The sequence below is a fragment of the Diachasma alloeum genome, unplaced genomic scaffold (assembly GCF_001412515.2).
Source record: "Diachasma alloeum isolate Michigan unplaced genomic scaffold, Dall2.0 Dall_scaffold_00315, whole genome shotgun sequence".
Lineage (NCBI taxonomy): Eukaryota > Metazoa > Arthropoda > Insecta > Hymenoptera > Braconidae > Diachasma > Diachasma alloeum.
Genome location: NW_021680454.1, coordinates 951,786 through 972,052, shown reverse-complemented (window position 1 = coordinate 972,052; position 20,267 = coordinate 951,786). Strand labels below are relative to the sequence as shown.

Below are 20,267 nucleotides of genomic sequence, written 5' to 3'. Positions count from 1 at the left end.
CTCTCTCTGGTCACTCATTCACCGTTTTTACCGTACGTGATGTGTGAATCTATCACCAGTTTAATTATAAATGTTAATTAGTACACGATCGATTTGGCTGGTGAATCTCTGGTGTCGCGAATAATAGATACAGAAATAGAACAAAGTTAGTGGCAGGGAGAAAACAGTGTGTTTTGTAGGGTCAGTGATTGTGGTACTGTTGAAACAGACGCATCAAACGGAGAGTCGTGCTTTCATCGTAAATAAAAGCGTAGGAAACTCTTTTTTTCATTAAAAAATATCGGATAAAACCCGCGCCCGTATAAACCGGTACAATAATATTTTTTATGGCAGCGGAATATCAGCGGATTGGATGAGCTGGATAAAAATATTTCAACGAAGTGATAGATCAATTCAATGGAATAGATCAGTTCAACTCCAAATTGAGTGAAAGTTCAAAGTCAAAATGTCGCATGGTCTTTCACTCCGAAAAAAAATTAAGGGGAGCTATTGAGAGTGACATGGAGATGTCTCACATGTTGAGGATTATATGACTCAATTATACTTGCGTAAAAGCGGAGAATTAGTGTAAAAAAATTATTATTTATTGTTCGTTTGCCCCCAAATGTTTTAAATGTTAATAACAGTCTAGTGGACTCAGTGTTTCAGCTAGAGATTTTGTCATTAAAGATTAATTAATTAGTTGGATTTTTTAAATTAAACAAAATTCTGGAAAATAATTGCGATTTAATTTTTTTATTTCGATCTCTAAGTCGTCAATTTCGTTTTTGTTTAAATAATCATATGGGTTTTTTAATTCTTCAACGTTTTTTGCTGTCTTGAACAAATGAAAAATATTATAAATGTTTTGAGAATATAATTACTGGGTATTTTCCATGAATAGTGCAATTTTTCATTTAAACAGAAATGAAATTGACTGTTTAGGGATCGAATTAAAAAAAAAGTCACTCGGAATTATTATTTTGCAAAAAAATTTAGGATACTGAACTATTTTCAACATTTTATTTTTCTGAAGTGTCTGCGGGGCGAACGAACAATAAAAATTTACTTAACAAAATTTTTAAAAATCTCTAAAATAACAATTGCGAATCATTTCTTTTAATTTTGCTCTCCGAGTCGCCAATTTTTTTTTTCAATGTTTTTTGATATCTGAAACAAATAAAAAATGTAAAATTTTTTTAATTCAATTTTTGTCCATTTCACATGAATACTGAAATTTTCCATTTAAACAAAAATGAATTTGACTATAAAAAACTTGTGTAGCAAAAAAAAATCAGGACACCGGGCTATTTTTAGCATTTTAAGCCCCTCATATGCCGAAATACCCCTCTCATCGGCTTGCCCCCGGGGCTAAAGAATAATCGTTTATCCTGTAAACCTTTCAGGCCTGAGAAGGAAGAGGAAGTGCCACCGATTCCCACGAGCGAGCCTCCAGACTCGCCCAACGAAGCCCCAGTGACTGGTCACCAGATAATAAAAGCCCGCCCATTGACCTTGAAGAAGGCCCTCCTGTCGGAGCAGCCCCGACTCCGATATGCCAAATCAAATGTTCACGTATCGATAAATCGTAGAATTGAGATGCCCCCGGCATTTCTATTCCCAGAGACTGAAATACCCGCTGATCTTATGCAAACTGATCAACAACAAAATACCCCAGATGTAACGGATCACATAAGTCTTAAGCAGATTAATCACAGCCCTGAGGACACCAATTGCAACGAGAAATTGGAGGATTCGGATATTGTTGATGCACTCAATGTCATTAATATTGAGGATAAACTGAAGAAGGAGGTCAAGTGCGAAGTGGATACTGAGGGCAAGGGGAGTGAGGTGATAAGGAGGAAAAAGGGCAATTTGAAATCCACAACGGGTAAGGCGAATTTGTCGAGGCGGGTCTCCTTTGACCCACTCGCTTTGCTACTGGATGCCAGTCTTGAGGGCGAACTTGAGCTCGTCAAGAAGACGGCCAAGGAGGTTGCCAATCCTAGCTCAGCCAATGACGAGGGAATCACTGCACTGCACAATGCCATTTGTGCGGGACATCTGGAGATTGTCAAGTTCCTGGTGGAGTTCGGGTGCGATGTCAATGCCCAGGACAGCGATGGATGGTGAGTGTTTTCATGTTTCGGGGGTTGAGGGTATTATTTTACATTGAAGATCAAGTGTTGATGAGTAAAGGAAAAATTATTTTTGAGGATATCCAAGTAGTTTGGCTATTTTTTGCTCCAATGAAATGCTTTTTCTAATTTTGAGAATATGTTTTTATTTTAATTACGTTGAATATTCACTTTTTTCAAATTTTTATTGCGCGATTTGACTGACAAATCTGGGTGATTGAAAATCCGAGGACTCTAGCTATTTTTTGCTCCGGTGAAATGCTTTTATACTTTTTTAGTCGAACAGCGGAGCTTTCATTTGAGCCCCATTTGACCCTAATTTTCAGGAAATTTTACAGTGATTTTGGGATTTAAAGTTTGCAGGTCTAAATTTGAAGTTCGATATTGAACCGTTGGAAAATAAATTTTTTATTTGAGAAAAATTAGAAAATTTTGGAGAAGGATTGATGAAATAATGAAAAAATTGCAATTTTTGAAAATTACGAGCATTTTTTATGAATAATTTACAAACAATCAATTTTCAAGTATAAAAATCATTTGTTCGGAATTGTAACGAATTTATGGAAATGCAGAATTTTAGCAGGAATCGATTTCATGCTTAAAAAATTAGGTTTTCGAAAGTTTAAACAATTGCATTTAGTTATTTATAAACAATCAATGTTTAAAAAAATGATAATTCTGTGCAAAATGTAATTTTAATCAAATTTTAAATAAAAATTTTGAAAGTTGGAAAATGGGAAGATTGAATAATTCAAAATTAAATAATTCAAATATTGCAAAAAAATTTATAAACTATAGGACTCATTTGTTCGGAATCTCAAAAAATTTACTCATATCCAGAATTTTAAACAAGTTAATTTATTTATTTGCAAACAACAAATATTTAAAAAAATAATAATTCTGTGTAAAATGTAATTGGAATGGCGCTGAATCTCAATTTTTTTCTCAAATTATTTTCATTCGATATTTTCCCAATTATTGAAACAATATTAAAACACATAAAAAAACCCATTATTATCCCAAGACAATAACTCCTCTTAACGATCAGATATTTATTCTGGGATGCAGAGGGAGGAGGATGTGAGGAATAGAATCGGTAAACAGTGGTGAGGAATGTCGGAATTTTTGCCAAGAAAATTGTTTACCCGGTTGAGTGGGGATTTGAGTGTCGTCTATGTGCCGAAGAATTTATGATTGAGAAAATATTTTGGATGCGAACTTCACGTGAGGAAATTCTCAATTTAGTCCGGCGTTATTTCGAGCCTCGCCTGAACCCGCTACGAAGATACTTCTAATTCTCACCTCCTTTTTTTTTAAATTTTGCAGGACACCTCTGCATTGTGCAGCGAGCTGCAATAATCTCGCTATGGTGAGATTTCTCGTGGAACATGGAGCATGCATATTCGCAACAACACTCTCCGATCATGAAACAGCGGCGGAGAAGTGCGAAGAGGATGAGGAGGGATTTGATGGATGCTCCGAGTACTTGTACAGTGAGTACTCTAATCCACGTTATGCCTTCATCATTTTCAATCGTGTATTCTATTTATTCATTCATTTATTCATTCAATTATTTATTTATCGAGTCGATTTATTCATTTCCACACCCGTGGCTCTGCCAGCCTTGAACCTCCATTGATATTCGCGTGGTTTTCCCACAGGTGTTCAGGAAAAGCTGGGCATTATGAATAATGGACAGGTGTTTGCAGTGTTCGATTATGACGCACAACATAATGACGAGCTGTCAATGAAGAATGGCGATCAACTGGTTATTCTGCGAAAGGGAGATGACAATGAACGAGAGTGGTGGTGGAGCAAGCTTGGGCACAGAGAGGGATATGTTCCGAGGAATTTGTTAGGGGTAAATTTACATTATTCATCGCAATTTCGATTGAGGGGCAACGGAGGGTCGTTTATTTTTCAAATTTTTGATTAAATTCCCTGCGGAAAGGTATCTGTTGTCATTTGGGGTTGAAAGGTAACAAATTTTAATGTTGGGGCAATGTTGGCTGCCAATTTTGAGGCAATGTTGGCTGTCAATGTTGAGACAATGTTGATTGTTACCGTTGGGGTAATATTGGCGCAATGTTGGCGGCCAACGTTGGAATAATGTTGACTGCCAACATTGGGGTGATGTTAAGTGAAACCCTTGAGGCAATGTTGGGGTAATGTTGGCTGCCAATGTTGGCGTAATGTTGGCTAGGTGCATTGAGACCATGCTGTCTGTCAACATTGGCACAATGTTGGGGTAATGTTGGCGGTAAGTGTTGGCCGCCAACGCTGGGCCAATGTTGGGGTAATGTTGGCTCATTCTTCAATGTCAAACAATGCTTACAACCTTGATAAGAAAATTGGACCTTTCGTTACCCCTGAGAAAGGTTCACCCTATAGGAAAAACTTCTTCGTTTCTCTTGAAAAAAGGTTTGAAATTTTTTTCTTGAAAAACGAAATTTTTTTTTTCTCGGGATAAATCTCCCTTCAACAATGCCTCCTAAAATCTAATATCTTTATTATTCTTCTATTTCAGCTGTATCCAAGAGTACAACCATCGAAGACAGAGTAGAAGCTGACATATCTGCAAGAGATTGTTCTTTTTTCATAATAAACAAAGAAGAAAGAAATTAAAATGAAAATGAGAACTTTTATCACCACAGTATTCAATTTGCAGCTTTATCTTATTAGGTATTCGTAATAGGGTATTTTTAATGTTACAGAAATATTATATTATTTAAATCGTGCGTTAAAGCCGAAGTCAAAATCCTGCAATGTCATTTTTTTTTAGATGAAAATGTATTCTCTATTTTAATCTTCTTTCAATCGACCGATCAAATTTATTGATACGCATTTATCACCTCTGCGGTACTTAAATGTTTATTGAAAAATGAAATTATGTGAAGAAATTGATCTTTTTAGACAATCGCTCAATTTGTTTCACCTAAATGGTTTATGTTTAGATGAATTCAAATTGTTATTATTTTTTAATAATTTTTAATCCTCAATTATATATATATATATTTTTTTTGTTAATCTCGAATTTTTCTCAATCCGATGGAGATCAAGTGCAGAGAGTTATTCGGATTTGGAAAATATTCAATTCTCATGAATCTGTTTTCCAAGCTTGCCAATAGATATTATAAATATTGTAAAATTTCAAGTTTTAATTTTAGTCAGATCGATCGTCAATGGTTTTATCAGCATTCAAGAAGGGATAGAGCAAATGATAGAGATAGATGAAATTCTAACGATCGATCAAACCGACTGTTTTTAATTAATGAAGGATAAAAAACAATATGAGGCTCGATCAAACGGCGTTTTATGCCACTTTCATTTTTAATGTAGCTGTTAGGTTTCGAGAATGTGCACAGAGCGCTGCCTCGCCAAAAAATGTCGAAGGAATTATTATTGAATGGATATGAATTGTCCCAAGAATATTAAAAAATGTGTGCCTTTAAACGTAATAATGACTTTATGTAAGATTGCACGGTATATTGAAAATAATAAATTGTTTTTTTGATAGATTTTGTCTATTTATTGATCTTGGGTTTAACTCCAGTTATTTACTTGATATTTTCTCCTTTACCTAAAAAAGATGGTACTCTTCATGAGGGCAATTTATTTCATCTGGACAATCAACCAAAACAAAAATTACGATTACAAATTGTTGTAATAATTTCTACTGCATTATTCATAATTTAATGGGAGGAAAGAGTCACACTGTTGAAATAATTTGACCCTGAATTCGATTTAAGGGGAAAAGTCAATGGAATTGTAACGTCGCAATTTTTCAGCGGCAGGAAAACGAAAATTCCATAATTTACATGAATTTTCAAGTGAAAATGACTACTCACTGCTAAATTTCCTTGAATTTTTAGGGAATTCCTTTAAAATTCTTGGAATTCCAGCAATTTATCCAGAAGATTTATCCAGAACTTGATTTTAGTTTCCATTATTCATAAATTAATGTGAGGAACAGTAGCAGTGTTAAAAAATTTATCTGAATTTACTGGAAAAAGGCCTTGAATTCAATTCAAGGGGAAAAAGTCAATGGAATTTCAAATTTCGCTGAAAATTCAGGTGGAGCCCCAATTTTTTAACGGCCGGAAGTGGGAAATTTCACAATTTACATGAATTTTCAAGTGAAAATGAATATTTACTGCTAAATTCTGAACTTTCAGGAGAATTCCTTCAAAATTCAGGGGAATCTGGAATTCAAGGAGAGATTTCCCTGAATTTTCCGGATTTTTCAGCAATTTCCCAGAATAATCAAACTTAAATTTACAGTTCCCACGGAATTTCAGATAAAATTATGAATTTTCCTTTACCAAATTCCGGGAATTATCAGCGAATTATTAAATAAAATGTTTATTGATTTGCTAATTTTCATTTTCATTAGCAAACGCCCGCTTCAGAAATTTAAATTAATTCACCAATTAATTTCACCAATTCAATTTTTGCTGCTGCATTGCCCCTATTCCTGGCAAAATAGGAAATGTCCTTTGCATTAAGATGATTTGTTTGCCCTTCCTCGGTGAATTTGAAATTCGATCCATTAAAAAATCACTCTACCGGATGTCAGAAACCGGAACAGGGGCATCAACTGGGACATCACCGGCGCATGCACATATTGGCGCAACAAACTTGTTGATTTTCTCGCGCAGGGTGGAAGTTCAGTCGGGCGCATGTGCCTGCGTGAGCCCCCAGGACGAATGGGACAACACAGTTCAAAACCACTCTCCATATAAAGCTGGGAAAACTCGGTGGAAAACACTAGACGCGAACGCGTGGGCCAAACGAAATGTTGAAACCTCAGGATTAGTTTTCCTCGTGTTTTTCTCGTGGGTGAAAATGTGGGAGTGCTGTTTACGGGAGTTTATTTTATTTTTTTTGTCGCTTGTTGTCCATACGATAGGCTCAAGGAAAATTTTAGGTAATATTTACAATAATCTAAACAAATAGGAAATCAAAATTAATCATTTTAACTTTAGAAAACGTTCGTTTTCATAAATTTATTTATTTATTTATTTATTTATTTATTTATTTATTCATTTATTTATTTATTTATTTAACATGCTGGAACCCGTGATATGAGTGATTTGCATTGAAAAAATTTATTTTCCTAAACAAGTCTTGTTTAAACCCTGAAAAATCTCTAGTGAAACAAAAAAAAAATAGAATCCAATGGTGACCATTTGAAGACTGTCCTGAGATGACAAATTTTCATCAAAAATAGATTCAGTGATTCTAAAAAAATTTATTCTCTCTGCAAGCGAGAAATGTCATTTCTAGCACAACTTTTTTCCCCGTGAAACATTCGTTTTACGTTCAATATGGCCCGGTTCAAATTCCAATGAAATTTTTTCTCAAAAAAGAGCTTTTTCCTCACTTGTGCGTAAACTGAAATTTTACGCACGTCCGAAAAACCCCACTTTCCACACATTGTGATGAAAAATACGGTTCGACACTCGTGAGAAAAGTATTTCTGTTCCTCTCGAGGGTCAAAAAGCACTTTTACGCACTCGTATCGAAATATATTATTTGAGAACTCGTTCATTTTTCTCTCAGTGTACGGAAAATCTAGAGATTTCTCCCTGACGCACTCTATTCCGCGCGATATTCATAAACCCCCCGGGCGCAATATTCAACTAATTATGTTTTACCACTCGTTTCAACACAGAAATGACAAAAAAAATTTTGCACCATGAATTTTCAAGGACACTCTCCATGGTCCATTGAACAAACTTTAGTACTCTCTTTTGCACATTTCATTAGCGCGTGAAACTTCAATAAAGACGTACAACGTTGGAGTGCTAATGGCGTCTCACTTGGACAGTCCCTTTGACTTGGAGCGTTGTGGACCAGCAGTGGACCTGGCGCTGGCGGAAGTCAACGAATTTCTCGTCCTCCACAATGTCCAGCTGCGAAAAGTTCAAGCCAGGTAGTCCCTCTCAATTCTCTCTCGCCCCATTATCTCCGGGGCATGCAAATCCTCGGGGAGACTGTTAATCCAAAAAATCTAAATTCTTCAAATTCAGGTTTGGAAAATTCAGCGCATACTTTAGTTACAAATTATTCGATTTATATTCGCACGGGAGGGTATGCTTCGCTGCTTACGGGGGATTGATCTTGCGGTCGGGGAGGATAAAGGAGGACACGAGGGGGATTGGAATATGATGAAATTCAACTTCCTTGGAGGACTGGACGAAATAGTTGTTTTTTTTTTAGATTCTGAGGCTAAAATCAGATGATATGTAGACGGTTGCGAATTTTTTACTGAAATTTCCCGGCAATTCTGGGACATTTTTACTATATTGGAGGGTTTCTGGAAGTTCAAGGGATTTCATTGTTGATAACTCACAATTTTAGTTCAATTATTTTATGAAAATTAATTTTTTAAATCTAGAAAATTCAGCTAAATTTACATTGTTACAAAATTTTCAGGTGGAATCCCGGGTAAAATTCTTGGAAATGTTCATCGCATTATAGTTATATCGAAATTTCGAGGAATTTCATGATTGGAAATTTAAAATTTCATGGAAAAATCAATGGAAAGTCCAAATTCAATTCAATTATTCCCTGAAAATGAATCGAACCCAGGAACACTCAGCTAAATACATTCTTTAATTAATCATCAATTAATTAAAAATTTCCCGAACCCTCACAATTCCATTGAACCTTCAACTAAATTTCATAACGCCCCCACCCGCTGCCCAAAACTTTTGAATTCAATACAATTCCCAGTAAACTCTGAAACTCGATGATTTTCCCCCCTAAACGGAATTCCTTATTACTCTACCAGAATCCTAAAACCGCAACAATAAATAAATAAAATATTTAAACAATAAATAGTAAATGATAAATAATAAATAATAAATGATAAATAATAAATAAATGATAAATAATAAATAATGAATGATAAATAATAAATGATAAATAATGAATAATAAATAATAAATAATAAATGATAAATGATAAATAAATAAAAATAAAAAAATGAAATAAGGAATTCCCAATAATTATTCAAAGCAACATTTACGTCCCAAAAGGATGCGTTTCATCGGAACAGATAATTCATTTACAACCAAACTGTATTTCCAATGGATAATTTCCCAAAGCATTCACAATACTCCTGATTTTCATACGTGATATACCCTGAATTCCGAGTGACACTTGTACATCAGCCACCGTGATACGTGATGCAGAATGAATGGGCATGAAATTTCAATCTGAATGCATCCCTCTCGAAACTCTCGAGTGTGCACACACGCACACACCGGGCCGGCGGGGGGTGTTGTAAATAACAGTTGGATAATTGATCCCGGAGAATTAACGGATGAGAAATCAACGATGAGAAAAAAAATCATCGCAATTACACGTGCGATGGGGGTCAAGGTCAGCCATCAAGTGGATGGAGCTTATTCTTTTACTTCTCTTCATAAATTTTTATATTCAATTAAATGACTGGAGGGGAAAAATCGCGGAGTTCGAGTATTGAAAGTGGAAAAATGAGGGAGTGGTTTTTTTTGCAGCTATCCATCATGCAGCGGAGCTAGGGCACCGGGATTAGCGGCTGACATGCATTTTCGTGATAATGTAATTGCATTTGTCGGGCCAGCCTGTGCTTTTGCCCTCGAACCTGTTGCTAGACTCGCGGCTTACTGGAATACCCCCATTATCACGGGAATGGGTGATCAGGTGAGAGATATTGGTGCAAAGAGTATTCGTAGAAAACAGGGTTTTTTTCGATTGTCCACATGGTTTTCGCAGATAATATTTATAATATTATAAACATATTATAATATATATTATTAATATGTAGTTTCATTTATTTATATTATGTTACACTATATTATTATTATTATTATTATTATTATTATTATTATTATTATTATTATATGATTCAGCTATTGAAAAAAATTCTATCTAGCTGTACAGTACAGTTTAGGAGATAATAAATAATGAAATGCGGGCTTAGGATGTTCGATTTATATTTTTATAAATTATTAATAAATTGTCTTGAATATTCATAATTTTTTTCACATTTTTCTCACGCAATTTAAAAAAATTGAATAGTTCACTTTTGGAGAAAAATTGTTGAAATAATCGAAAAATTGCAATTTTCGAAAACTCGGAGCATTTTCTATGAATAATTTATAAAGAATTAATTTTCCGCCATAAAAATCATACTTTCGGAATCGTAACAAATTTATTAATATTCAGAATTTTACAGAAATCGATTTCATAGTTAAAAAATAAGGTTTCCGAAAGTTTAAACAGAAAGTTTAAACATTAAACTTTAATTATTTATTTATTTACTTATTTATTTGTAAACATAGAATATTTAAAAAAATAATAATTCTGTGCAAAATGTGATTTTAATAACGCAAATATTCTAGACCTTTTTTCAAATTTTTATCACGCAATTTAAGTGATAAATTTGATGATTGAAAATTATTGAATCTACGGTGTAGTCTGTACCAAACTGCAAAAGATACTTTGATATCCTTAAATAACGAGTCTGTGGTATTTTTTGTAAAATGCATAGTCCACAGTTCCTGCGATATTCAGCTCTAGAAATGAAAACTTCGTGAAATCATTTCCCATTTGATTCCAACAATGAATTTGAAAAATTGAATAATTCACTCGCTTGTCCCCCGATTTCACTCCAATTCGCAATGCTCCGGAACAAAACCCCATTTATTAAAACCTGACTACCGAATCGCGTGTGGAAAATTGCATTTTTTTATGCAAGCCTTTTAAACCAATGGATTTACCCTGCTGAAAATGGTAATTGAATGGGACCATTTACAGCCACCATCAGAGGGCGAATTATCCGTGACTTCCGGCATCCTTGGACGTCTCCACAAGTGGAAAAACGAGAGTTCGGTAAACGTATATCTCTCGCATTTCTTAATTTACTTCACCTTGCGTGTTCACTTGGACGTTAATTAACCACCCTGGTAGTCTTCCAACGTGTAATCAGAGTCTGTTTTTTGCTAATTAAAAAATGTACTCCGAAAATATCTCATCACGCTGTTGGCTTAATGGTCCCCAGGGCATTTTCAAAGACAAGAGCAAGTACCCCACCCTCACGCGGATGTCGTACTGCCAGTGTCGGCTGCGAATGGTCTTCGCGAGTATTTTCAAGGAGTTCGGCTGGGCTCACGTGGCACTCATCCTCGACAGATCGGATTTATTCTCGCTGACTGTTGGGAAAAATCTCGAGTACGGACTGAGGAAGGACGGATTGCTCAAGTTTGTGAGGGAATTGGATGGTAATTCCGAGGACGACTCTCATCATTTGTATCTGAGGGATGCCAGCATGTACGCCAGAGGTTTGTATCGACGATGGAGCAGTGACTGGCACTGTCCCAGTTTCCGACACCCTCAGTGTGTTCAGGATTTAGCGAGGGCGAGGGGACAAATCGTCTTGATGCAAAGGAAATTTTCTGCTCGCAATCGCACGATTACAAACATTCAAAATTAAATGACGATATGAAAAAATTAGTAGATCAGATTTACTTGAGGGAAATTAACCAACTGGATGGAAGGAAATTTAATATCTTTCTCAAAAATTAAAATTCTCGTCGTGGTCGGAAATATTCCTAGAAGAATTCGAAATTATTGTTCCTCATATAATTCTCTGTAGAACGAGAACGATTACACTACGAAAATAATTTTTTTTGTCCACAAGTAAATTGATTCAAGAACGAATGATTCAGAACCAATTTTTTCTCAGTGAAGCTAATGAATCAGAATCTTTGACAATATATTATTACGGAATCGAATGGTTTAGTGTGTGCTCTTCCCCTCTTTCTTAAAATGAGAGAAAGTTGATTGTCATTCTCTAATATTAGAAAATAACTTCATGTGTGATTCATCTTTGTTCCATGATTGATTCTGAAGAACTGTCAGTAAATGCGCACCTTCGATTGATCCTGGATCATTACTTGATTGAATACACTAATATTTGTAATAATGGGAGGATGTATATGTCATTTTTTTATTCATTCCGCATTTTATAGATGATCTAGTGCCATTTTGATCATGATTATTAGAGAATATTATTCCTGCGCGTTATTTCTTCGCAATTATTTATTTATTTATTTATTCATTTATTTATTTAATCAGCTATGAATTTAGTTAATCACTCAATTGGGGAAACATCAACCCCAAATAATAAAATAAAGAAGAGTATTAACAAATTATCCACTTGATGCATTGAAAAAAAACCCCTTTGACGTTTTTAAAAACTAAAAAACACCATGAATATTCTATTTAAAAACCTCTGATACTCCAGTGGTGATCCTGAGTGTGCGAGGCACTCTCGTACGCAAGTTCATGCTCGCCGCCCATGAATTAGGAATGACTCGGGGGGATTGGACATTCTTGGATGTGGAAATAATCCAGGTGACACGAAACACAAGTCTTGCTTCGCGAGAAGAGACGATCGAAGTGTGTAATAATTATGTCAATTAAAATCAGGGATCGTACTGGGGCGATCATGACTGGGAAGTGGGGGATGAGGATGACTCTGCAGCGAGGAAGGCGTACGAGTCGCTGCTGCGAGTGTCCCTGCTGCAGCCCACGAGTCCCAGGTTCCAGGATTTCGCTGAGGATGTTAGAATCCGGGCGCAGAGTGATTATAATTACACGTTTTCGGATGGAGAGGAAGTGAGTGCATTTGTATTCGTGGAATCCAATTGTGAATTAAAATATTCTTTTCAATGTCGTCTTGATTGGGTTTGAGAAGGGGTCGATTGCATCATCTGTTGTTGAAAGAATTTATTCTGAAAACAATATTTGAGGGGAGGTCAAAAATTTTAATGTTGGGGCAATGTTGGGGCAATGTCGGCGACTAACGTTGGGACAATGTTGGTTATCAACGTTAGGGTAATGTTGGATGTCATCGTTGGGGCAATGTTGGGACAATGTTGGCTGCCAACATTGAGATAATGGTGGATGCCACCGTTGGGGCAATTTTGGGACAATGTTGGCTGCCAACATTGAGATAATGTTGGATGTCACCGTTGGGGCAATTTTGGGACAATGTTGCCTACCAACATTAAGAATGTTGGATGACACCGTTGGGGCAATGTTGGCTGCCAACGTTAAAATAATGTTGGCTGCCAACATAAAGGTCATGCTGGATGTCACCGTTGGGACAATGTTGCCTGCCAACATTAAGGTAATGCTGGATGTGACCGTTGGGGCAATGTTGGGACAATGTCGGCTGTCAACATTAAGAAAATGTTGGATCTCACCATTGGGGCAATGTTGGCCGCCAACGTTGGGGCGATGTTGGCTGCCAACATTGAGACAATCTTGAATTCAATGAATCATAGAATTCAATCTAAATCACACCATCATAAAAATCCCATTCAGAACCAAATCACCAATTTATTATCAAAAATCTATAGACTCTTTTGTAACAAAAGTGATGTCCCACTTGTGTCTCCCTGTTCTCCACCCCGTTACCCCCTAAAATCTCGACCCCCAGGTGAATTTCTTCATCGGGGCGTTTTACGACGGCGTCTACCTCCTCGGAATGGCCCTGAATGAGACCCTGTCAGAAGGCGGTGACATATGGGACGGAGTGGCGATGACGCGACGCATGTGGAACCGGGACTTTATGGGAATAACAGGTCACGTACGGATCGACGTCGACGGTGATCGTGACGCTGACTACAGCATTCTGGATCTGGATCCAATCACCGGCAGATTTGAAGTGGTGGCTCACTACCTGGGAGTTAATCGGCAGTACAGCCAGGTCCCTGGGAAGAAGATCCACTGGCCTGGCGGGAGGGAGGGGCCACCCCCGGACATTCCGGAGTGCGGCTTCCTGGGGAATGATCCGGCCTGCTCCCAGAAGACTGATGCCTACGCTCTCGTTCTCTACGCCAGCCTCTCTCTGGCTATTTTTCTTCTGGCTGTGGTCGCCGCTGCCTGCCTCCTCTGGCGACATCTTCGACTGTCCGCCGATTTGAATAATATGTCCTGGAGGATCAGACCCGAGGAACTTCTGCTGGAGGTCAACAGGGCTTTCTCCTCCAAGATTAATTTGCATCAGGCCATGTCAGACGCTAATGTAATTATGCCAATGCCATTTAATTGACCTGCATCACTGTATACTGGCGTCTTCAATTTGGCTTCATTTGAGACGTCGGACACTTACACATTTTAAAGAAATATACATTTGTGCAAATTACACGTACATAATTTTATTTTTATTTCATGTTTTATTTTTATTTTCACGTGATGTTGTTTTTTTTTTATTGATCTATTTTGACTTGTGCAAAATGTAAGATTGTGGATATTGGTGGATGCTGGCTCATCGTTTTTTTGGAAAACCTCCGGATTTCAGCATTTTTTTAGGAACACAAATTTTTTTCTGTATAGAAAACCTCTCCTTTTATTTTTCTAAAACTCGTCAAATTTTCTTGAATTTCGTATAAAAATCTGTGATTTTCTAAAATTCCGATAAATGACGTCAACGAAAAATATATTTTTCATACCCTTCACAGAGAAAAAAAATTACTCCTGCCAAGTAAATTTACTTGTCACAAGTAAATGTATATAAATATTTACATTTAAAATGTGTGAATTTTCTTGTAGTTAGTAAATTTGCTTGGCAAAAGTAATTTTTTTTCTGTTGTCGAACGAGAGACTATTGTTTACAAACAATTGAAACAAAATTGAACAGAAAATTAGAATTCATGGGGAAACTTATCAATCTTGAAAAAAAATTTTCCTTTTTAAAATCATTTCTCCTCATTACACTCAGCGACTCAACTGGAATTTATTCATACAACATTAAATCCGGGAGACACAAACGTCCAGAAAAAGCCGACAAACTCTCACAATTTCAGGCACTAGTTTTTCTCCCGCCTCGAACAATTATCGTTCCTCAAAAAAATTTGCTTTTGAACGATTAATCCTCGAGACTGAGCCGTTCTCACCCGATTTTTAGCAGACGAGAGAATGTTTAAGATACTCGAATGAAAAAATTGCAGAATTATGGGCTTGAGCAACGTCGTCGTGGATCACAGGTGAGTGGCGATTCTCTAGGCCCCACCATCGTGTTCACCACCGTGGGAATATACAAAGGTGAACGTGTGGCGATTAAAAAGATCACGAAGAAGAAAGTGGTTGATGTGACGAAAAAATTACTGTGGGAGATAAAGCAAGTGCGGGATGTTACCTCCGAGAACACTGTCAGGTACTGGAATTATCCATTATATAAATTGGTGAAAGAAAATTGATCGCGAGAGGAGAGAAAATTAACCGAGAAATCCTGAAAAAATCGGCAGTGAAACAACAATAAATTGACGAAACGATTTAAATCAATTTTGACTATTAGGCAGTTTTTAATGAATATCTCGGAATCTAAGGCAGATAGAAAATTTTTCATGAAAACCTTTTTTGTAGAGAAAATTGACAGCTACAAAAAAGGTTCTGATGAAAATTTTGCTATCCCCCTTAGATTCGGAGATATTCCTCGCTTCGCTACTGATTTTAGTTATTGTTTTCCTGCGAACTCATTTCTGTTCGTGAATTTATTATGATAATTTCAGATTCATTGGAGCGTGCCTCTGCTCTCCTTCCCCCACAGTCCTAATCCTCACAGAATATTGTCCGAAGGGCTCCCTCAAAGACGTCCTGGGGAACGAAGCTATCAAACTCGACTGGAATTTCCGAATGTCTCTCATTCATGACATCGTTAAGGTATTGAGCCTCCAGTAAATTATTCTCAACAGCTTCCGCACTTTAACTCACCGAAAATCACTTCCTTATCTTCTGTCCTCTGCTGCATTACCCGACTCAGGGCATGGATTACCTTCACGCGAGTGAAGTCGTTGCACACGGTAAACTGCGGTCGTGCAATTGCCTCATCGATGGTAGATTTGTCCTGAAAATATCGGATTTTGGGTTGAAAACACTCACGATGCCGGCGGACTTGACCATCGATGATAATTATTACACAAGTAATGCAGTTCTACACTGTTGCAAACATTTGGGGAAATTTTCCGGGAGAGGAAGTTGAGTTCGATTTAAGGGAAAAAAGTCAACGGAATCTTACAATTTATTTTAATTGTCAAGTGAGAATCAATATTTACTGCCGAATTGTCTTGAATTTTTAGGCAATTCTGTTGAAATTCTTGGAATCGCAGGAATTTTTGAAGGAATTCCCTGAAAATTTGCGAGGAATCTGGAATTCAAGGAGAGATTTCTCTGAATTTTCCTGATTTTTTAACAATTTTCCTGGAGGAATTCAACCAAAATTTGCAGTTCTCAAGGAGTTTTCTGTGAAATTGTGAATTTTCGATGATAGAGTTCCGTGAATAAATTTGTTACGACAGCGAACAAATGATTTTAATGGTGGAAAATTGATTGTTTATAAATATTTATGGAAAATACTCATATTTTTCAAAAATTGCAATTTTTAAATTATTTCATCAATCGTCCTTCAAAAATAAATTTTCTAATTTTGTTTCAAACTTTTAAAATGTTTTCTAACGGTTCAATGAATATTCAGCGTCATTAAAATTACATTTTGCACAGAATTATTATTTTTTTAAACATTCGTTGTTTATAAATTATTGATAAAAATGCTCGTAATTAAAAAAAAATTGCAATTTTTAAATTATTTCATTAATTTTCCTCCAAAAGTAAACTTTCTAAATTTTCCAAATTTTTCAAATGTTTTCTAACAATTTAATATCGACATTTAAATTCAGATCTGCAATCTTGAAATAATACAATCATTGTAAAATATCCGTAAACTTAGGGTCAAAAGGGGCGCAAATGAAAGCTCCGATCTTCGACTACAAAATGAGAAAACCATTTCACTGAAGAAAAAAATAGCCAAACTACTTGGACATCCTTAGAGGGAGACTACCACGAGTTTTCAGAGTGACGGGCTATTGTAGTGCCATAATCCATTCCTAAATTACGTATTCTCTGCATTTATCTTCCTATTTTTTCCACGTAAATAGAATTACTATGGGTGGCACCCGAGTTACTGCCCCAAACAGTTCTCCCCGGAAGTGCAGCCACGCAAAAAGGGGATGTCTACAGCTTCGCCATAATTTTAGAGGAGATAGTCCTCCGCGGAGGGCCTTACGAGGTCGCGAAAGCCTACATGACATCCCAAGAGGTAATTAAATCGGTCCCAGTGCCCCAGAAAGGCCGCTAAACTTCCCCATTACAGATTGTGAATCGCGTATCGTCGGGAGAAAATCCAAGTTTTCGACCGGAAGTTGCGCCCAGAGATTGCCCCCTGGACATTCTCACCCTAATGGAAAAGTGCTGGAGTGAGGGACCAGAGGACAGGCCGAGTTTCCACACAATCCGAGGGATAATCAGAGGGATAATGAAGTTAGCTCGAAAGTTGTTGTCTTCCCAAGTTTTCGGTGATTAGTTTACCCATTTTATCGGGTTTTATTCCCAGGGGATACTGCGAGAACCTCATGGACGATCTACTTCGACGAATGGAGCAATATGCGAACAACTTGGAGGCTCTGGTGGAGGAGAAAACTGAACAATTGAGTTTGGAGAAGCGGAGAAGTGAGGAACTGTTGTATCAAGTTCTTCCAAGGTGAGGGAGGAATATTGATTGCTGGAATGAAGATTCAGTTGTTCTGAAGAGGGTCCAAAAAATGCTAATCTTTGTTGTTTTATGGGCGATTCTCAATGAATAATTTATATTTATTGGAGAGGAAATGTTTTATCGAGACATTTCAGTGAATAAAAGTCAATTTGAGAACCCCAGGGTTCTTGATTTAAGAATATTTTTCACTGAAGCTGAGTTTTTTATTTTTTTAAATTTAATTTTAAATTGAAAAATTATCATTTTAGTATTAATAATAATCACTATCATTATAATTATTAATTATAATACTTAATAATCAATTAATTTTTATAATTGAAAAAAATCAATATCAATCAATCAATTATTGATCAATTATCGATATAATTGATTATTATTATTATTATTTTGTTGTTTATCAATCATTTTTTTATATATTTTTAAAATTATTTATTAATTTATTATTAATAATATAATAATAGTAATTATTATTAATTATAATTATTATTATTTTCTGTTTTTTAAATGAGAGAAAAGGTGTCTTAATTTAAATATTAAACCCCAGGGGTTTAATATTTAAACCCCTGGGGTTAGTATTTATAACCCCAGGGTTCTTAATTTGGGTTTAATTTAATTTGTGGTTAATTTGAGTTTGATTTAAAAAAAAATTAAATTTGAGAAGTGTCCAATCCCCTTGCCCCTCTCTCCACCAAAAAAATGAATCATTCACCCTAAAAATGTTCGAACCCCCCTTCCAGACAAGTTGCCGGCCAGTTGATGGCAGGAGAGCTAGTTCAACCCGAGCAATTCGAGTGCGTAACAATCTACTTCAGTGACATCGTGGGCTTCACCGCCCTCTGCGCCCAGAGCACTCCGATGCAGGTGGTGGACTTCCTCAATGATCTCTACAGCACCTTCGACCGCATCATCGGCTTCTACGACGTCTACAAGGTCGAGACCATAGGGGATGCCTACATGGTGGTGTCAGGACTCCCCCAGAGAAATGGGGATGAACACGCCAAGGAGATTGGACTCATGGCCCTCGCCATTGTCGATGCGGTGGCTTCATTTAAAATTATGCACAAACAGGATACACAGCTGAGTGTGAGGATTGGAGCGCACAGTGGGCCTGTTTGCGCTGGGGTTGTGGGACAAAAAATGCCCCATTACTGTCTCTTTGGGGATACCGTTAATACTGCGTCCAGGATGGAGTCCTCTGGATTACGTAAGGATTCTGGATTTATAGTCAATGAATTTTTTTTGACAAATAATTTTTTTTTTCGAAGAAAGAAAGGAGTATAATTTATTTCTATGATGATTATTATTATTATTGTAATTATTATTGTAATTATTATTATTATTATTATTATTATTATTATTATTATTACTGTTATTATTATTATTATTATTATTATTATTCATTAATTTATGTTTTTAAATTAATTCCTTTTTGTGGATTAATAAAGGAAAAAATATTTTTTATTGCGAGTGATAATGGCTTTTGTATATTTATAAATTTAATCATTTATTATTATTATTTTTTTTTAATAATTAAGATGAAAAAGATCTCGAGAAAAATTTTTGTCTGAAATTTTTGGTACATTTCTTGGAAATTTTTATGACAGTTGCACTAAAATTTCAGAGAATTCCGTCACTAGAAATTCAAAATTTTATGAAGTAAGTCGATTGAATCGATTGAAGTTGTAAATGTCAGTTTAATTATTTAATGGAAATTAATCAAAATGAGGAAAAAACCGTTTTTTCAATTGAGTAAAAATTGTGGGTATTTTGGAACTAAATATTCATAATTTAGTTTTTTATAATAATTTAATTTATTTACTAAATTTTCATTGGAAAATCAAGTAAGTTGGGGGAATTCTCGTCTCCCTGTTGCCCAAAAATTCGAAATTTCATTGAATTTCCAATTGAACATTAAAATTTATGATTTTCTTCCACCTAAAAAAATTAAATATCACTCTCTTGAAAAAATTCCCAGTCAACTGTCCACGAAATTTCGATTTTTTCTGGCAATAAACAACTGTCCAACATTCGATTTTAGCTCTTCGTATTCACGTATCAGAGACGACTAAAAATATTCTCGACAAGTTTGGAACTTTCGAGTTGGAATTACGAGGTGAAGTGGAGCTACGGGGCAGGGGTACCGTGACATCCTACTGGCTGACGGGCTGCTCAGCGCCAGATCCAAGACTATCATCACCGAAAAATCGAAAATACAGTACGAGTCCCCCCGAGAACGGATCAGCCCTCAATCCCCTCATATTCCCGCCGACCCAGAACGCCATCACTAAAACAGCTAATAACACGTTCATTAATTTATCAGAATTATGAGATTAATAAACTTAATCTCATGATTGCGACGAAGAGGAAATTCAGATGAAGAATTATTTTTTATTGGTGTCAGAAGAAATATTGTGTTGTTACTAGAATAATAATCCAATCTCCGACGATTTTAATTCATGAACCCTGAGCTAATCTCTGAGAGAATGGCATAATTGAGGAGAATCCACTGATTTGAATGGGAGCAGGGGAAATTTACCACCCCA

At 36.1% G+C, this 20,267-nt stretch overlaps 2 protein-coding genes across 2 annotated transcripts in view; both read left to right on the top strand.

The window, feature by feature from the left end:
• LOC107040080 (apoptosis-stimulating of p53 protein 2) overlaps positions 1 to 5,633 on the top strand; it is a 53,112-nt gene extending 47,479 nt beyond the window's left edge. The window contains exons 8-11 of the mRNA XM_015260011.2: positions 1,386 to 2,108; positions 3,444 to 3,610; positions 3,779 to 3,978; positions 4,645 to 5,633. Of these exons, the coding sequence (XP_015115497.1) occupies positions 1,386 to 2,108; positions 3,444 to 3,610; positions 3,779 to 3,978; positions 4,645 to 4,680 (1,126 nt within the window). The 3' untranslated portion in view covers positions 4,681 to 5,633. The remainder of the gene's footprint in view (positions 1 to 1,385; positions 2,109 to 3,443; positions 3,611 to 3,778; positions 3,979 to 4,644) is intronic.
• Positions 5,634 to 6,976: 1,343 nt separating this feature from the next.
• On the top strand, positions 6,977 to 20,052 carry LOC107040001 (atrial natriuretic peptide receptor 1). Its single transcript, XM_015259889.1, has 16 exons — positions 6,977 to 7,044; positions 7,887 to 8,052; positions 9,644 to 9,809; positions 11,170 to 11,449; positions 12,415 to 12,524; positions 12,600 to 12,788; positions 13,615 to 14,077; positions 14,126 to 14,202; positions 15,128 to 15,333; positions 15,689 to 15,839; positions 15,940 to 16,099; positions 17,111 to 17,271; positions 17,326 to 17,492; positions 17,566 to 17,712; positions 18,462 to 18,928; positions 19,763 to 20,052. Exons 2-16 carry the CDS (start codon positions 7,928 to 7,930, stop codon positions 20,050 to 20,052), a joined length of 3,159 nt encoding a protein of 1,052 aa, XP_015115375.1. The 5' UTR covers positions 6,977 to 7,044; positions 7,887 to 7,927.
• The last annotated feature ends 215 nt before the right edge of the window (positions 20,053 to 20,267 follow it).

Coding starts and splice junctions, on each gene's coding strand:
- LOC107040001 (XM_015259889.1), top strand. CDS start 7,928: ATGGCGTCTCACTTGGACAGTCCCTTTGACTTGGAGCGTTGTGGACCA. Junction 9,810..11,169: donor TCACGGGAATGGGTGATCAG/GTGAGAGATATT, acceptor AATGGTCCCCAG/GGCATTTTCAAAGACAAGAG. Junction 12,789..13,614: donor CGTTTTCGGATGGAGAGGAA/GTGAGTGCATTT, acceptor CTCGACCCCCAG/GTGAATTTCTTCATCGGGGC.